The sequence below is a fragment of the Arctopsyche grandis genome, chromosome 5 (genome assembly GCF_051622035.1).
Source record: "Arctopsyche grandis isolate Sample6627 chromosome 5, ASM5162203v2, whole genome shotgun sequence".
In the NCBI taxonomy this organism is placed as follows: Eukaryota; Metazoa; Arthropoda; class Insecta; order Trichoptera; family Hydropsychidae; genus Arctopsyche; species Arctopsyche grandis.
Genome location: NC_135359.1, coordinates 7764224 through 7782986, shown reverse-complemented (window position 1 = coordinate 7782986; position 18763 = coordinate 7764224). Strand labels below are relative to the sequence as shown.

General features: G+C 31.2%; 1 protein-coding gene across 1 annotated transcript; it reads right to left on the bottom strand.

The window, feature by feature from the left end:
* Positions 1–11187: 11187 nt before the first annotated feature.
* Osi7 (Osiris 7) lies at positions 11188–12051 on the bottom strand. The gene has a single exon (XM_077431571.1). It carries the CDS (start codon positions 12049–12051, stop codon positions 11188–11190), a length of 864 nt encoding a protein of 287 aa, XP_077287697.1.
* Between the last annotated feature and the right edge of the window lie 6712 nt (positions 12052–18763).

The window sequence follows — 18763 nt, the reverse complement described above, 5'->3', positions numbered from 1 at the left end:
ATCATATTACACGTGCTTCCAAAGCACCAGTTCACGTTCTATTATCGTCATTTTGGAGAATGAATGAAAACGACGATGCTGATGTATGGTAATTTCAAGTTGCAGCACAGAAAAACCATGAATTGGCAGTGGTTTGCATGGCCCCGGGCAAAATCGAAAGTTTCGGATTCGATCGCGGTCACTGTCCTTTGTGACAATGACCTCAGACTGAACCACGGCTGCGAAAACTTGAACGAAATGACTTTGACATTCATACCATCTTATAATGGATCATATTCTTATTAATGACTCCACCAAATTACCTGCAAATCTCTCAGCAATTTAAATTTTCGAAATAAAAAACATATACAATACACATCACGTGCCTATCAATAACCAAAATTTGCTGAGTATTGTTCTATGTAGTATCTAGTATTGTTCTATGTAGATATATATTTTTATACTAAAAATACATACATACATACATATGTATATGTAGATAAATAGTATGTGAGAACTCTTCGATAATGATTTCACAATACGATAGTAATTATGTTGCGGGTCAAATTGTTTCTGCATTGCATATTAAACGCTTCTTGATTGCATTATAATATTATGACAGAATTATATGATATATATAATAATCAACTAATAAAACATGAAATCTACTTAGATTTATAAATAAAATGCACAATTTAAATAGTAATTTTTAAACTCCAGTTGGTCTGTAACTTTTAAATTAAATAGGCAGTAAGTTATGTACATATATATATACGAATTTAATCAATTTGTTCAGTATCTTATGTTCTTTTTAAAGTCATCATAATTTCCGTTCTATAAAATTAGAAAATCACTCGCGTTTCTTCAAAAAGTCATTTCATTATGAGTAATAGCACAGTAGAACTTCAAACTGACCATTGAATATGGCATTCTGATCAGTCTATATGCATATATAAACTGAAACTTTTTCTTAGCATCTGTAGTTCCAATGCTCTTCATTGAATATTTTGAGAAACCACTCCAATTATATGCAGTATAAATTATTTGACTATATTTCAATATTTCTAAACAACTAAAACATGAAATACAAAACAACAGAGCTTTGTTTGAACACAGAAAAAGTGCTCTTAATGTTAATAGAAATTTTTCGACGCTTAAAAAAATAAATATTGATCATTGCCTCTGTTTATTTACAATGTCAGTCTTCTTCTAAAAATAAAAAGTATTGCTCCAAATATATTCGGTATTACAACTAAGCGCTCTTTAATTTTTCACGTTTCTTTTCGGCGAATATCTGCATTTGCATAATCTTATCGCACCAACTACCGCTTCGAAAAAAAGTCACAAAGAAATTGGCTGTAGTATTATTAATATTCCATTATTGTATTACACTGCGTTGAGAATATACGAGTACTATATGTACATACATCCACTTTCTGTTTTATAGGGAACACTCTCTATTCTTAATGCTTTTTCTATGCAACATATCGGTCTGAGAACTAGCGAGCCCACTTGTACCGTGTGTGTATGTATGTATGTATGTATATTCAATTAAGTCAAGTACTAAGTGAAAGTTAAACGTCGTTTTTATGTGAATATTCATCTTTTGTAAGAGATATTTAATTTTTTTAATGGGATATCGACCCGAAATAAATCTAAATACTGCAACGGCGATGGGTCAGTCTGGGGTTTGGTGTATCCGTTTCCGTTATGGGTCAGCGGTGATTTTTCGTGATTTTTTTTTTTGTGTCGGTCTGATTTTTTTTCTCGATCGAAAAAAGATATTGGTAATTCCTTTCTCCAGCAAATGAAAACGAGTGAAAAACGAAAGTCGAGTGTGCAATTTCTACGTTTGCGTACTATTATGTTGGGCCTGAGGCGCCGCGGTAAGTGAGCCGCTCCTGTAACCGGCCCACCAACGGTAACCAATAGAAATCGTATCAATGGCCAATACAACCGGATGCTCTCTGCAACCGTGTCAGTTCCGTTTCGACAATGATTCTCAACCATCTATACAAATTGTCCAAAATGACAATGTTTGGGTATACTTGCCATATGCGGTCGCATCGGTGCTTCAATACAATTGGTTGTTTTAATTTGAATGTTTCGTCGATATCAAATTTATTTTCATATTTAATACTAGTGTAATGCCCGTTGATATTAAAACGGGTATTTTCGGAAAAAAATTAAAGTATTAGTCGCCGTATTAGTCTATGTGGGTTTGGTGCAAACGATCGAAAAGCGCCAGACAGATTGAACCACAGATTAACTGGATGGCTGCTTTAAACGCAATCCTCGACTTCACGAATGAAAAATTGCACATCAGATGACGAGTAACCTTCCGATGTGCACAGATGCAATTATTAAAATGGTAATTATTAAAATTGAGTTGGATCTTTCTGGCGAGTTTTTAATAATTTAATAAGGAAAAATTCGGAACTAAAAAAATTTAAAAAAAATTTCATCATCGATATGAGAAAGATACTTTCTGTGCATCTATCGGCGTATTTTTTTAAAAATCGACCGTTAAATAAGCACGCTGGACTCGTTTCGTGGGTGTAAAAAAGAGGCGATTTTATAGATGTTTGATGTCCAGCTCTCTTAAGGGCGAAAACACACGCGTGGTGCGTGTTTTTCTTTTGGAAAAAACGCACCATCCCTAGCCAATATGCATGGTACAGAGTCCCAAAAATCACCCCCTGGAGTGTTTTCGGTGAATCACATTTTGAAGAAATTTAAAAACTTAGGGTAGATTTCGCTTAGTGTAAGTGCGAGCAGTGCGCACGCATAAGGTACATGTGTCGTTAATCTGTGGTTCAGTCTGTCTGGCGCTTTTCGATCGTTTGCACCGCATCGATAATATCATATTAGCAACACAAATTTTTGTTTCATAATTTTTATACTCATTATTTATTAATAAAAACGCTTATAGTTAAGCAGATTTGTAGCCGTTAGTACCTACATATAGTAAATACTACTGTTGCAAAAATCTAGTCAACCAGCCAGACGAAGTATTGAAGTTGTCTACTAATTTTTCATGGAAAAACTTGGCTGTTTCCATACACATTTGACAGCTAATTGGTATTCCTTCTGATCATTTTTGATTTATCTATATGAGTATCGTTGCAACCAAATCTTTGTATCTTGACATTTTCATACTTTTTCGTTTCGAAGGTGCTGCAGAACTACCGCAATCTCTCACGAACCCCTCTAACATATTTTTTTGTTTAACTATATTTCGAACAAGTATGTAAATCTGAAATATTTTCGAGTTAATAGCAAAGAAAATAATTTCACACACAAATGATTATAATTGATAGTATTTAAAAATAGGGATTTTCGAAAAAATCTGCTCTGAATACACGCACTTATTAACTTCTTCGATGATCAAAAGCGACTGAAAGAATTGACGCAATAGTAATGCTGCTGTAGTGCTGCTGGTCAGACGTGGATATTTATAACTCCAGGTCGATGGTTTCCTATCAGAGTTGGCCAATTTTCTCTGATTTCATTGTTGAAACGGTTCCCGATTAAAAATTGGCTAAAAACCTTCCTAACTATTATGTCACCAATATTTGAGTATGATTAATGTACAATAAAATGTATCTACAATTCATAGATGTCTCGTTAATTTGACTTGTATAATAAAAATGCGGTATTGTTTGTTTTTGGCCAGGAAGGCACATTGGGGTTTACCTGTAAGGCCTTCCTGGTATAAAATAAATAAAATTGAAAGTCTGTTTGTCTGTCTGTCTCGTATAGGCTCCTAAGCCACTCAACCGATTACGATGGAACTTTCAGGATTTATTATATGCATGTCCGGGAAGGTTACTGTGAAAAACACGGGAAAAACTTCTTAATAATAATATTCGTTGAAAGTTCCATCGTAATCGGTTGAGCGGTTTAGGAGCCTATACGAGACAGACTAACAGGCGAACAAACATTCAATTATATACCTATATATGTATGTATATAGATAACTTGTATGCAATGTATTGCCATAATCAGTTTTTCGAAGTGCTTTATTTTATGATCAATTTTCTATCACAGCTAAATATGCTGAAAAATACCTATGTAGATATATTTATTTTATAAAAAAATTATTACATATGTGTACTTACATATATATAATATAAAAAACGCAATATAGTGTTTGTTTTACGGTATAATTCTTTCAAGACAACGTTTCATGCAGTTAATGACTTTTCCTTGAATACCAACGATATATATGTGTGTATATTGATTTTAGTTTAACTTATATAATATTTTCCTGCACTTTATTTCTGGAGCGATAAAATATGGCAAAGTGTGTGTGGAAGTTTATTTTTTACTACTGTTATAATGATTTTTTTTTAAATTATGAAATACCAAATATTTTCACATTTTTTAATCTCTAACTAATTGGTTGTTACACCGATTGAGCTTTCGCACAAATTTAAAAAAAGTAAAATAGACACTTTCCATCAATACAAATCAAAATCATATTACTTGTCGAACTAACTTACACATTTAACTTTTTCCATGCAAATATGCCGTGATTAGAATACGTTTATGCATGCATACATTGTGGCAATTCATGTTTGAAATTTTGAATATATGTATGTATGTATGTAGGCTATTAATCATCAGCGAATTTTGAGAATCATTGGTGTACGCAGCCGGATCTCGACTTTATATGGCTTTGTCATTTCATTCATGAATTTCATCAGTCACGTTTTCCAACCGTTTATCGTTGGTGGGGAAAAGTGAAAGATCATCACTTTCTTAACGTTATTTTAGAATATCAAAGTTATGTTCAGTGTCTCATAAATGATCTCTAAAATTAAAGGATGTAATTGATGACTCTCATAACTAAACTATACCTGCATATGCTGTAATTGCAACGAAGCGGTAAGCTGAAAAGTAGCGTAACCGCCATAATGTGAATACATAGGTACATACATATGTATGTATATGTATATGTATATTCATTCACACCGATTCTGCATGCGAAAAGCATACTATTTATGAAATCTCGTGATAAACAAAAGTGCAGTTATTTTAAAAGGGGCGAATGATAATTGAAATACATACATACATATATGTTTTCATTAATTATATATAAACAGTAATTTTTGCCTGATGGAACCAACCATGAATACTTTTTTGACATTCAGAACTCAATGAATTTATTTCGGAGAGTATAAAAATCAGTAAATAAAATAATGGTAAACAATCCTATTACCACAAAAATTGTATCTGTATTTGATTTTGTATTAAGAAAAGTATAAAAATTTTCTGAATATGTAGAAAGTTGGTTGATTCATATAAATTAAATATTATACATGTGTATATGTTCAATCTAAAGAAATAAAATATCGTATTTAAGTACATATGTTATGTAATCAACATCTTGCACACTGATTTTATATATGTACTTTAGGTTAAATATACTAAAATTATTGTAGGTAAAATATATAAAATAATAGAATTTCGTCATGGTTAATTATTTTCTAGACATCTGGATGTGACGCGCAAAACTTTTTAAAAAAAATCTAATGATCTTAATCAACGTAAGACATCTGTGATGTGAATCTAAAACTTTTTTTAATTAATAAACGTAGTTTTTGTAATATTCATAATCGTATAGGTGTAAGAAAAATTTTAAAAATACAAAAATATTCAGAAATACAACGTTAATATCATTAAACGTCTGTAGTTTCGAGGAAATGTAATTTTAAATTTTTTTTTTAAAGACTTATTTAAATTATTAAACTTATTAAAATATTAAAATATAATAAATTATATTTATAAAAATAAGAATATCGATTTAAATAATTACATTATAATTTTAATGTTTTGATTTTTTTATTTAGTATTTATTCAATTTAATTATAATTTAAGGTATTAATATTTGTGAATATACTATTTATGCCAAATTTGGATGAAAAAATTGCGTGTAAATTTGTTGAGAGATTTAAAAGAAAACGTAACGATTTTCATGCTTACTCGACATTTTTTTTCAGTGGAGAAATTAAATAAGTAATTAAACGAAACATATGGTCGATATGGAAGTGTGCTAAGTACCGGAGAAAGCCTTTCAAGTAGTTTGAGTTTCCATTATCTAAAAATGAATGAGTGGCAATATGGTAAAATTATTGACAAATACAGTAAGAAAAATTTGTTTTTCATTCTTTGCCAATTTTGATGCGCTATCTTCAGAAATAAAATACGCAAATCACACGACCAAAATCAAACGTACTTACTTCTATTTTGCATTGTAATTCTCAATTTCAGCACCGTTAAAAGGAATCCATGCATAATAAAATCGTTTAGTTACTTTTATATGGATGCAGAATTCATAGTCTGTTTACTCTTTGACACATAAACTGAGCGAGTGACACAAGAGACCTCGCAGATGTTGGAAATGTATGTACATCGCAGATTTGGCGTGCAGACGAGAACAGTTACTGAAAGCGGACAAATTAGCAATAAAGAACTGGTCGGTGACAACTTGCGGAAGCGGACACACAATACATACGGATATATGTATGTATGTAGATAAGGGTCAAGTTGAAAATAAAATAAAACTTTTATTATACGTACATATACTAAATTGTAATAAAAACTTTAGATGCTTCTGGTCAGTAACTACATGTAATATAATATGTAAGCAAATAAAATAAACTGTAAATACTTTTGGGTAAGTAAGCATGCAAACATTTATTGTAATAGATAGTCAGGTGATTCGATTTTGCAGTGTATTTTCACAGTTGGTTCGTAATTTGAAATATGAAATTGTATCGTGCAATTAAGCATTGTTAAATGATTTTTTGAATCTAAAAACACGTGATTAATTTTATATAATACTAGTGTTTTTACCCGGCTTGGCTCGGTATTTGTAATATAAACCGCTTAAACGTGGACTTATCTAATAGTAAACATTTTATTAAATTTATATGAATAGTTTTATTTTATTTAAATTTTTTTTTTTTTTTATTAAATTGAACGTCACGGATTTTACGAACCAAGCAAACAAACATACATACAAAGTCTCTTTCGAAATTATATATTAGATTATAGAATATATGTATATTATAGTGAATTGTATGATAGTATTTACTGATCGTTTTTACTTTATTTATTTTTTATTTTATTGTTACAAATCAATATACACTCGCCATTACAGATTTGCTCCAATGCGACGGGTGTACGTTAACGAAATACAGAATACATAAACAATCAGAAATCAGAAATACAGTAATACATACATATACAATCAGAATATATAGCATATAACAATTAATCAAAAATAATAATCATAGAGACATCTATGGATTATTTTTAGATTTTTTTTTTGTGTACAATTTTTATACTTATGTATAATAAATACGAAATTATTATGTACGTAGTAACAATAAAGTTTTGTGGTCATGCGAAAATTTGAACTCAAGATTTCGACTGATTTGAATCGATCACTGATCACGTTTTAATGATCTAGAAAAAAATTGTGTGTCTGTGTATTTTGTGGATTTTTTAAACACCGCTAGTCCTATCAAACTGAAACTTAAAAGTATCAGTTACTGAAATTCTTATCGATACGACGTGTATTTTTAAATTGAAATGGTACCTCCCCTTATCGGTTTTGAAGTCCTCTTTTTTGAAGTTTTTGAATTCAATTATCTCCGAAACCGCTAACCGAATCAGACTGAATTTTTTTTTACATGTAATAGAAATTATAAATTTTATAACTCAATATTTTTCAAATATTTTTACCTGAACCTAAAGTAGTACTTTTTATTCTAGAGAATCGAGGTTTTTTATGTTATTCTCAGAAACCTTTTAGTTTATGGAACTAAAATGTCATATCCAAAATTTTAAGCTTAAAACCAAGGTATGTATAAAATTTGGTAAGCATCCACCGGAAGTGGTAGTTAACTCCTGTTCGATTTTTCTTCCATTATTTTTTTCGACCCTTTAAGCATGTGTGCTCTTCACGAAAAAAATCAAGTATGATTCTTGTATCAATGTGTTGACAATAAAAAAAATGACTAAACTTAATAAGCCGGAAGTGAAAACCGAAAAGTCAAAAATGTTGTTACCACACCCCTGAATTTATCAAGCTGAAAATTTATATTTGTATTCATTATGTACTAACTTAGAGCTGATAAGGTTTTGGTCACAATTCGTAAGCCGAAAGTAGTATATATTTTAAAATAATATTTCATTATTTTATTTTGACCTTTTAAATTATTTTTATTTTCTTGATATTTAATGTGTGTAATAATTATAGTGATTTTAAGTAATAAAAAAAATTCGAACAAAATCCGACAGCCGAAAGAAAGTTTCCCTACATTTGCGCTCAATTTGTATCGAAAATGCTCTCATAACCAGTATGTGTGAACGTGTATGTAGGTACATATGTATGTTTAATTATCGAATTTTGTTGTGTGACCTTATATTTCTCAAATATATTGATAAAGTCATGGGTTGATAACATCCGAATTTTTTTTAAGTGACCAAAAATTTTGTTGCCTATAATATGCGGCAAATAAAATCAACGAGTTTAAACAGCTCAATTTATTATAAATACAACATGACGCTGGATATTGTACCGTTGTTGATTATCAATTATATACATACACATGTCAATATAGTTTCTTTAGAAATTCATCTTATTTTTGCAAAATGGAAAAGTCTTATTAAAAAATACTTTGAATTTCCGAAGCTCGCACGAATCGCATGTGTCAACGAATATCGCGTACTGAATTTCTAACGATTTACTAAATATGCGTATGCATAATATGCCTGTGAAATGAGCCGCATCTATATACTTGCAAGTATCGGGGTCTATTTATATCATATAATTTATCTGCATAATAAAAACATTATACACGGAAAAATGTACGTTTAAGACTAACGATTGGGTATGACTAGTATTTAATCGATACGTCTGTGGGTTTAAATGTAACATTCAACATGGATGATATCTGGGTCATATTTTATGCATCGCGTAGTATAGGAATGCAGGATGAGGATATCGTTGGAGATAACGGTCCGATCCAGTTTGATCGAAATTTGATCGAATTTGGTTATAGCACTTAAAAATTCAACATGTGTGTGCTTGCCTCTGTTCGCCAAAAGTTATCTGCATTGCAACGCTATGGATACGACCAATTTGGATTTCTCGGTCATTATGACACATTACGGTTCGATCTTTCTCCAGTGTGAAAAAAAATACCATTGTAGTGAAAAAAAAAGAAGCCAAACGAGTCAAGACGAATGTGTTTTACTTGCAAAGCCTCTGATTAGATTCACATGGCTCGCCTTTTGTCCAAACATAACTTCTTCCAATATAAACCGTGCGAATTTTGAACGATCGTCATTTGTGTTTGTATATATGTATGTATATAAAAAAAACGACATATATTTTGAAATCTAGTACATGCTTGTTATAAAATAGCGTTTTGTTTTCGAATGTCTATTATGTATAATTATGTTAAAAATTGTAACGAATCGGTACGTTTACCTACATTGTATACTTTTAGTTTGTTTTTATGTGAGATTTCATATTAATTAATATGATTTGATATTCTGCAAGTGAGCAGTAATTTCTCCGGCATCTGTCTGAATGAGCTACATTTCCTGTTACGCTTTTAGAATATAATAAGTCTGCCTTGATGGACGGAATCAATGACGGATATTAAAAGACGTTATCCACAATCTTAGCTTATTATTTTTTTTAAACAATTTTTTTACGTACAAGAGCGACAAGTTGGATGTCAGAATATGAAGGTCAAGAGTGTTATCTCTCCATCGCGAACTCTAACGGTTAGGAGAAAAGTTGAATCAAATATTGAATTTCCTGGAAAACGACTGGCAACATATTGACGATTCAGTGTCGAGTTCATTGTAAACTCACACACTAGCTTAGAAATTATTTCTCTTCTCATTGATATTGCACTGCGAAACCTAGCTTAGCCTCAATGTAAAGGAAGAGCGGTGTGGATAAGTGAGACGACTTGATTTAATGTGGGTCAGTCAAGATATCTCAACTTCCCGTACTTACAAACAAATAACCTGTTTGCATCAAAAAGTCGAACACTTGAATATGAAAGCACACATATTTTTTTATTTGCCTCGTTTAGATGCGAATGTATTTTATATGGTATGTGGGGGGATATTTGCATTTTGTGTGGAAGTGAGCTAATTGTCATTTTTATAGGTTAATAGATTGAACTTGATATGATTCTGGTTTTGTGATCTAAAAATAACCTGTTCGGTTTCAATTTGACGTGTTATAATTTCAAGATCTAGGTGTGTGTATGATATTTAATACATATAATAAAAACAGTTCAGTATTTATGTTTTTCAATTTCTTTATTCATATTTATAAAACAAATTCGTTTGTAAATATTACACATAAAGCAAAATCGTCACAAACATAACATTGGCATCTTCGTTGAACTATTGTACAAAAAGTGTAGAAACAAAATGAAGACTATGAAAGTGAGATATAACCGGAGAGGTAACGAAAACAAAAAAAAAACTAAAAATCAGAGCATGATTAAATAAAACAGAAAATAACATAATGGAAAACGAAAGTACGGTGTTATGGCAAGTTATGGCGTGAAAACAAAACAAAATCATACAAAACATAATGTTTAAAACAAAACGAAAACAAAATAATAGCACTAAAACAAAGTTAACATAAAATCACAAGTCTTATAAATGTGCTGTTATAGCACCGCTCCCTTTAAATAAAGGGAATCTTAGAATCTTAATAAAAAAAAAACGATTAAAAAAAAAAAATAAAAATAAAATAGTTAGAGGTAGAAAAAAAATGACTAAATGACAAAAAAATAATACATTTTCAAGTCGAAATAAAAATGGAAAAAAATGTATATATAAAAAAAATATAAAAAAAAAGTTGAGCCTCCGTAATTAAAGCCTAATGATAATGTCTATAGTCTCTCGTCGTATAGCGTCGCAAGTGAGCAATTTTCGTATCGATTCGAATAATTTAAATAATTTATTTAAATAAGAACAATATTATTTTGTTTTAAATAACACAACAAATAGGACGACGCGTCGCCGTTTCGACGGTCCATCGCGGCGCACACTGAAACGTGTTGTCGTCATCCTGATAAATAAATAACTAACAATAACTTATAAGGAGTATTGGGTCGGTACTGACGGGGTTTGTCGAGGCTTTGCGGCTTAGACGCATCACTGTTGAGGACGCTGAGCCCCATAAGCTTGCTCCTGAGCATCGATGGCACGACCCCATCCACCCCCGTGGCCACCGGAAGAACCGCCGCCACCACCATAACCGCCATCGTATCCAGAAGCACCGCCATAATCAGCGCCATGGCTGCTGCTGTGACTGCTGGTATGGTGAGGATGAGCGACGACTTCATAAGTCACGTGCTTCTGTCCCGAGAGGAGTTTCTTCAAACCGATGATGGCGGAGAGGACGAGGGCGAGTTTACCGATCAATAGAGCCTTTCCAGCAATGAGAGCGATAGCTCCAAGGATCAGGGGTAAGATAGCTGCTGCTTTCAATGCAAGAGCTGCCATCAACGGACCCAAGATTTTAGCGGCCTTCTTCTTCTTTCCACGTCCTTCTACGCTGTTGTCAGATCCGACGAGTCCTTCAGCGGCTTCTTCCAAAGCGCGTCCTCCCGACGAGACTGCGTTTACGACATCGCTTCCTTTCAATTCAACTTTGACGGTGTGAGTTTCTAGGAAGCTCTGGAGGCGTGTAAGGACGAGGCTTTCGAATGATTCGTCGCCGGTCAAAGCACGTGGGGCTCCTTCTTGTTCGGTGCCTGGAGTCTTCACGACTGTCACTCCTTCGGTTAGGGCGAATCCTTCCTTCTGTCCGAGCATTTTGTCCACGAATGAGAAGAGCTTGTACTTGACGCATGATACTGAGTCCTTGCGGAGGCAGTCGCTGTAGATGCTGTCCATGAGGTCGTTCTCGGTCTGGATTGCGTTCCTCGAGTGCTGCAGGGAGCGAGCCTCTTGGGCAGGCAGGGCAAGGGCGACGCCCGCCCACGCCAGAAGCGCGACTGTCCACCAGGTTGTCATTTCTATTGGGGAGATGGGGGTGGTGGTGGGTGGATGGTTGTTGGGTGCTGCTCGGCGGGCTGAGTGAGGCTGTGCGGCTCCGGATGCCCGGCCATCTCTTATATATCGTGGCTGAGGCTCCCCGCCCTCCCCCACCGGGAAAAGTGTTGCTCGAGCCAATGTCAATGCTGATGGTGCTCCGTACTCATGGTGCTCCTCACAATCAACTCCAGGTCTCACGCACACATGTGTGTATATAATTTTATACGAGAATTGTAGTAGTGTGTTGGCCGACACTTTGGTACGCCGGCCGCCGGTTTAGTTGCCCGAAATTTATCACTTCCTATTAACACCTGTTGGTCAATTTTTGCACGCGTTTCGGTTTCACTTTAGCCCTACATTTTCGATTTTATTCTCCTTATTCGACTTGTTAATATAATATATATATATATAGTATCCTTGTGCGTGCTCGCACTTGGTGGCTTTTTATGCAATTTTCATAACAGTACTACAATGTGGTGTGTATCAATTTTACTATAAACTGACTGGTTCTAAAAGGTAAAACACACACTTAAGATGACGTACCTACATGCATACATATGTATGTTAATTGAAATACCATGATATATCTGGGTATCTGATCTTATTTTTAGTTTACCGTTTTTTTTATAATGAAATTAAAATTGTTTCAACGTTGAAGCATCTCTTTAGCTGTAAACTTAATCTTTGATTATCGTTCACATATACATATATAGAAGACATTATTACATTTATATACAGGAATGTATTGAAACTATGTAATATGCAAAACACACTTGAATTTATTTACAATGAAATATAAATTATAAAAAGGAAAAAAAAATGATTCAGAAATTATTTATTTAGTTATATGTATGTACATATGTATGTAGTATTTAACCAAATAAAGATTATATATAGATTTATAATTTTTTTTTAAGAATATTATGTTTTAAACACTAATATTATAAATACCAAATATTTATATACTATTTTGGAATGCAAATAATAATGATTTTTTGCTTGTGTATACATACATATGTTTGTTTATTCTGTTCGTATTTTTAAATTAAATAAATACAATACTAATAAGAAAAATAGTGTGTAAAATAGATCATTGAATCAGTCGCTATAAAAATAGAATTGAGATGTATTGTGAATATAATTTTTTCTTCATTATTACACATTCTCTGTTCTATTAATTATTCATGTAATTCATGTTTATATAGATCTTGCTATTCTTTTAAAAACATAAAAGAGGTTTGTAAAAATATTCCCCCTCTTATTGATCCTTTTCTTTCTTTAAATTTCTATTGTTTGATCATTTTCTTCATAATATTATGTACTTAAATATTCCATATCTTCCATTATTCAATGCTTTTCTTCTTTGTTTTTATTTTTTATTTTCCATTGTAGCTATCGATCTTTAGAATTTTTTTTGGTGTCAAAGTTATATATATACCGTGTAATGCTGTTTGTTTCTGTTTTTTTTAAATAAATATACCTTTTTTATCATTATTTATTTATTACACGATGAGCAAAGACGATTTCAATTAAACCATTTTTTAAAATTTATATTCATATGTCAACAGCAGATACTCAGTATACTAACAGATACAGATATACGTATACTCAATAACAAATTTAGAAAAAATGACAAAAATACTGTATATAATATTAAAATAAAAAATATATTGATATCATCATCAAAGGATCCATATTTTACATGAACATAATAATCGACGTAATGGTAGGCTTATCATATTCGTTAAGAAATAATTATTAATATATTCATGGAGATGAAACTTCGTGCTCTTTTTTTAATAATTTGCCTTTAAAATTAATTCATTTTATACGGTCATCAAAGGTCCAAGGAGCACAGACATGAGCTGAAACCTCACTTTCCCTGCGACCGTAAGTCGGCTAAGAACTCATTCAAGAAAACAACGTTCTGATGCATTCGTGCACTTGAATTTCATTCTCGAATGCAATGGCAAGTAAAATGTAAATAAATAATAGCGCACGTACACACATACATACATTTAGCGAATAGATACCTGAACAGACTATAATAGATAGTATCCATTAAAGAGAAAGCATTGTTGCACATTGTGCGGGTGTTGGCATTAAAGATCATCAACCGGATTAAACCTTTGAAATTATTTGAAAAAAAAACTATTTATGCAAATATCTCACTGGAAATTGCCTATTTAGATCAATTTGATAACAGTGAACTTTGAAAAACCAATGAGAATTGAACCGCGCCGGTTCATATGCCATTATAATATTATTTTATATTCTGCGCATAAGCCACAAGGGTAATTTGCATGTAATGAATCTAGTTCCCAGCGTTGTGAATGAGCTACAAAGAAATGCGCAATAAAAAGATATATCAATTAATGCAACGGATTATCTACTTTTTTCCGCTCAAAAGTAAGCTAATATAAATTGAAAAAAAATGTACATATATACGTGTAGCTAATTACGAATACGTACTTAACGTTGAATTTATTCACATAAATTTATTTAAAATATTATTAGATTATTAATTACAGTTGTATGAAGAGCATCCATACATACAAAAGTAACACGATTCTCATAGAGTATGACACAAATCTTCTACAAAGATTCCCATCGAGAAAATTAATTTTCAATGTACTTTTTTTAGCGAATGTAATCTACTTTAGGTTTTTTAGGACGTAATCTTCAATTCCGACCACTCGATTATTGTATTATATAGATATTTTTATATTTGCGATGCTTTCTTTATTTACGCAAAAGGTCATAGCTAGAAATCCTATACAAACACGATAATAAATTGGATTAGTGTGACTGAAAATAACTGTAGTACGAAATGGTCAGTTAACATCATGATTGTCCAAATACAAAAAAGCGATTTGAATCGTCATTTCAGATACACCCGAGAGAATTCTGTCACGGTTGTAAACTTACTTATGTGTACCTTTAAATTGTTGAGTAAATAATTCACTGGCATTTCAATCGACATAAATGTAGGCGGGTAAAGATTTCTTGCTGGGAAACTATTTAAGGTAGTCCATACATCCTGGCAGAATATGCAAGTGAAAGCTTTGATAGCGATTGTTCAAGAATTCGGCAGTCATAAAAAAATTGTTTGCATGTTAAATTTATATAAACATTTCGAATATATTTACCGTAAGACATACGATGGTTTTTTTTGGTGTGTACGCAAAGCTATCCTCATCTTTAAAATGCGTAATTTGTTCTAAATATGCTGAACACATGGCATAGAGAAAGTCAAGGCGAAATTGTCGGTAATACAGAAATCGCTCACAAAAATAAACCGTGTCATAATTTTTGGAGATATCTTCTCAAGAACGGATGTGCTTGATTATTACATATGCAAGTGCGTGTATGTGTGTGTGCAAACCTGAAGTACGTTTATTAGCTTCAGGTAAAAAAAAAACAATAACTACGAGATTATTCCAGAGGAAATCGTAAAATAAACGGTACACGATCTTCAATGGATATCTTCACGCTCGTCTGAGAAACGATGAATCGTAATTAGCCAGTAATGAAATTTTTTGATTTTAATTTTAATATTTGAAAAATTATCGTATCTCAAATTCATGTGTAATGTATTGCAGAGTTTCTCATACTTTTTTTGTTTGGTCACATTAACGAATCACTTTTACTTCATGGAGTTTTCATTTTTTGATTGAGATTACCGAATATTTAAACGATTACATTCAACAAAAACATTCAAATAAATACAAAAATAATATATATTCAAATTATTCTATCCTATGAATTATAAATTTAAACCTTTTAATATAATATTAATTAAAACTGTTTATTCCAGGCGATACAGAGAATAGTCCAATTCCCATCGTCCATATAAATAATAGATAATCAAATGAATGATTAAATAAATAAATTTAATATAGTGATAATAATAATAAATGTATGAATGTAATAATAATACATTATTATTATTATAATTATAATAAATAATAATAAATTTTAAAATAAACTTATCGATTTCTTTAAAATTAATGGTTTTTATAGTTCTTCCTGTTCTCAGTTTATTTTTTGTATTTTCTCTTCTTTAATTTATTTTATTTTGGTGACTCATTACTATTTCAATTAAATTAAATTCTAACTTTGTTGGAAATTCAACTATTTTATACATTTAAGTTAAGCACTGATTATTTATATTTCTTTTCGGTTTTCTTTTTATTGGTTTCTTTTAGTTTCGGTTTGTTTTTGATTTTTTTGTTTTGTTATCTTATCTGATATTTTTGTATCATCATCTACAGCCACTCACCATCCACTGCTGGATGAAGGCTCTGTTTTGCGCAACTCTCATCCATCTCACCCTAATTGATATTTTTTTGATATTAATACCATTTTCCAAATTGATATTTTTGTATAACTGTATATAAGTATTAAAAATTCTTGGGTCCATCAGCTATGCCGCATTTTCCAAGTATTCCTAAATAAATAAATAAAATTAACTGATCACTATAGTAAACTAGAGAAATCGATTTTTTAGATTGAATAATTCAATTTTACAGTTCAAAACTGTACAATATTCATTGTCAGCAAAATTTTTAGATGTTTAAATGTAACTGATCTGAATTTTATTTTCAATTCGTGCACAAGAATTACTACAGAACAATAAAAAAAAAATACATAAATAAACCATGACTATTTGAAGGGAATTTACTTCAGATGTAATTTATCATATTTTTCTATGACGATTGTACACATCTCAAAGTAATGTTCCGTGGAACATATTTTGGGAAACATTGGTGTAGAAAAACATTTAGCTGTTGAAAAAAATCTTATCAATCTCTGCGTTACCATATTTGGAAGTAAGAACAGGGAAAGTGTTTATATTACCAACAGTTAACAAATAGACTATACGATCTGATAAGTACAGTTAAACCGCCGACAAATATTACCATTTTGTTACGATTATATGTGTGATTTTAAATCAAAACTTACACATACTCGTATTTATTAGTTCTCCAAGAACAAATGGAAATTTATAAACCTTCATGGGTTGTTGGGTTTTAAATATATGCACGAGACCCTAATGTGAAGCTCCTACACTTGACGAGCACATCAAGAAGTTTAACAATATATGTGAATAAATTAGAAATCGAATTTAGCTCTATTGCAGTTCATTTGACACGGATTCGATACCCACTTTATGAACAATATTTACACAAAAAATACATATAAATATATGTATATTCATTTTCGTACTCGTATGAAATCTCATTGTACGCACATACAAAATTGGCCATTATCCAGAAAATGCTTCGTAAATATGTATCTTATATACACTCATTTTCATCTCAATGCAGTACCTATCTATCATATTCAAATTATTCAAATTAAATAACAAAGATACAAGTTAGATAATATATTAAAATAAAAAAGTCATAAATATGTATGCATCTAATTGTTTATTTTGCTACTCAGCAATGCGTGACTTATCAAGATTCATACGGTTCATTGAAAATCAACGACTGTGAATTGTTAGCGTTTAATGGATTGAATTGCATTCACAGACGTCAATTAATACATTTAATCACCAAATTTAATTATACACCCACTCTTTGCAACTTTCATAAATTATTCTGAAATCTTAAGCAATTTGAAGCATGCTCGGCGTGTTTTGAATATGAATAGAAAATATGTAGTTTACATGTACGTTGAATATGATATAATTTGCCGTAACCCTAATTAATCATTCATTATAATCATCAGTCAATTATAAAGTAAACTTTGAATATACGCGGTAAGAATTATATATTCCATGCGCCGATGCACTTCAGCTACTCGCCAAATTGATGAAATCTGCTCGTTTACCACTTAATTATATCACACTCGTAGTTCAATTAGCATTTTATGAAATTGAAAGATTTCAACGAATTTTCGGTGAAAACAAATCACTATGCATGTTTTTTAAGAATGTATCAATTGTGCTATTTGATAATAATTCGTTTAAAGCAAAATTGAAAGCATTTAAAAGTGTTTTACTATTTCAATTAAATTAAATTCTGATTTTGTTCGAAATTGGACTATTTTATTATGCCTTTAAGTTAAGCACCGATTACTCAGACACGCCTTGATTTTCTTTATTGTCTACAATTTTTGAGAACTTTCACCAAATTACGTGTAGCATTTACTCGTACATACATTTACGTATATGTAGGGTTTAGCTAATATTAAATTTTCATGATATATTTTACGAAAAGAATGCACTGAACTGTATACATACGTGTGAAAATAGCTACTTCATTTACTGCAATGAATGTCTTTTTTTTATATTTTAAATCCATTCGATAATAATTTTCACACATAATATGTATGTAGTTACGATTCAATACGCCTACTTTGCTATTTAAAATTTTTGTAATAAATGCCTAAAAGCCTAAACAAGGAACAGGTTTTTTATGCAAATAATGTGTGGAAAATGACTACGAATAGTAAAAATACGAGCAGTATTCCATAATACACGTAAACTTTTCACTTTTGGATATTTTGCATAATTTTTAAATTACGAAAATCTACGCATGTATATGTACATATGTTATAAGGCAACATTTATTTCCATTCATAAAATAACATTTATGAATGAAAATAAACTTTGAATAAATTGACAAGCCGATAATGCCATCTTATAATAATATAGAAACAGAAAGTATTTATTACGACGACT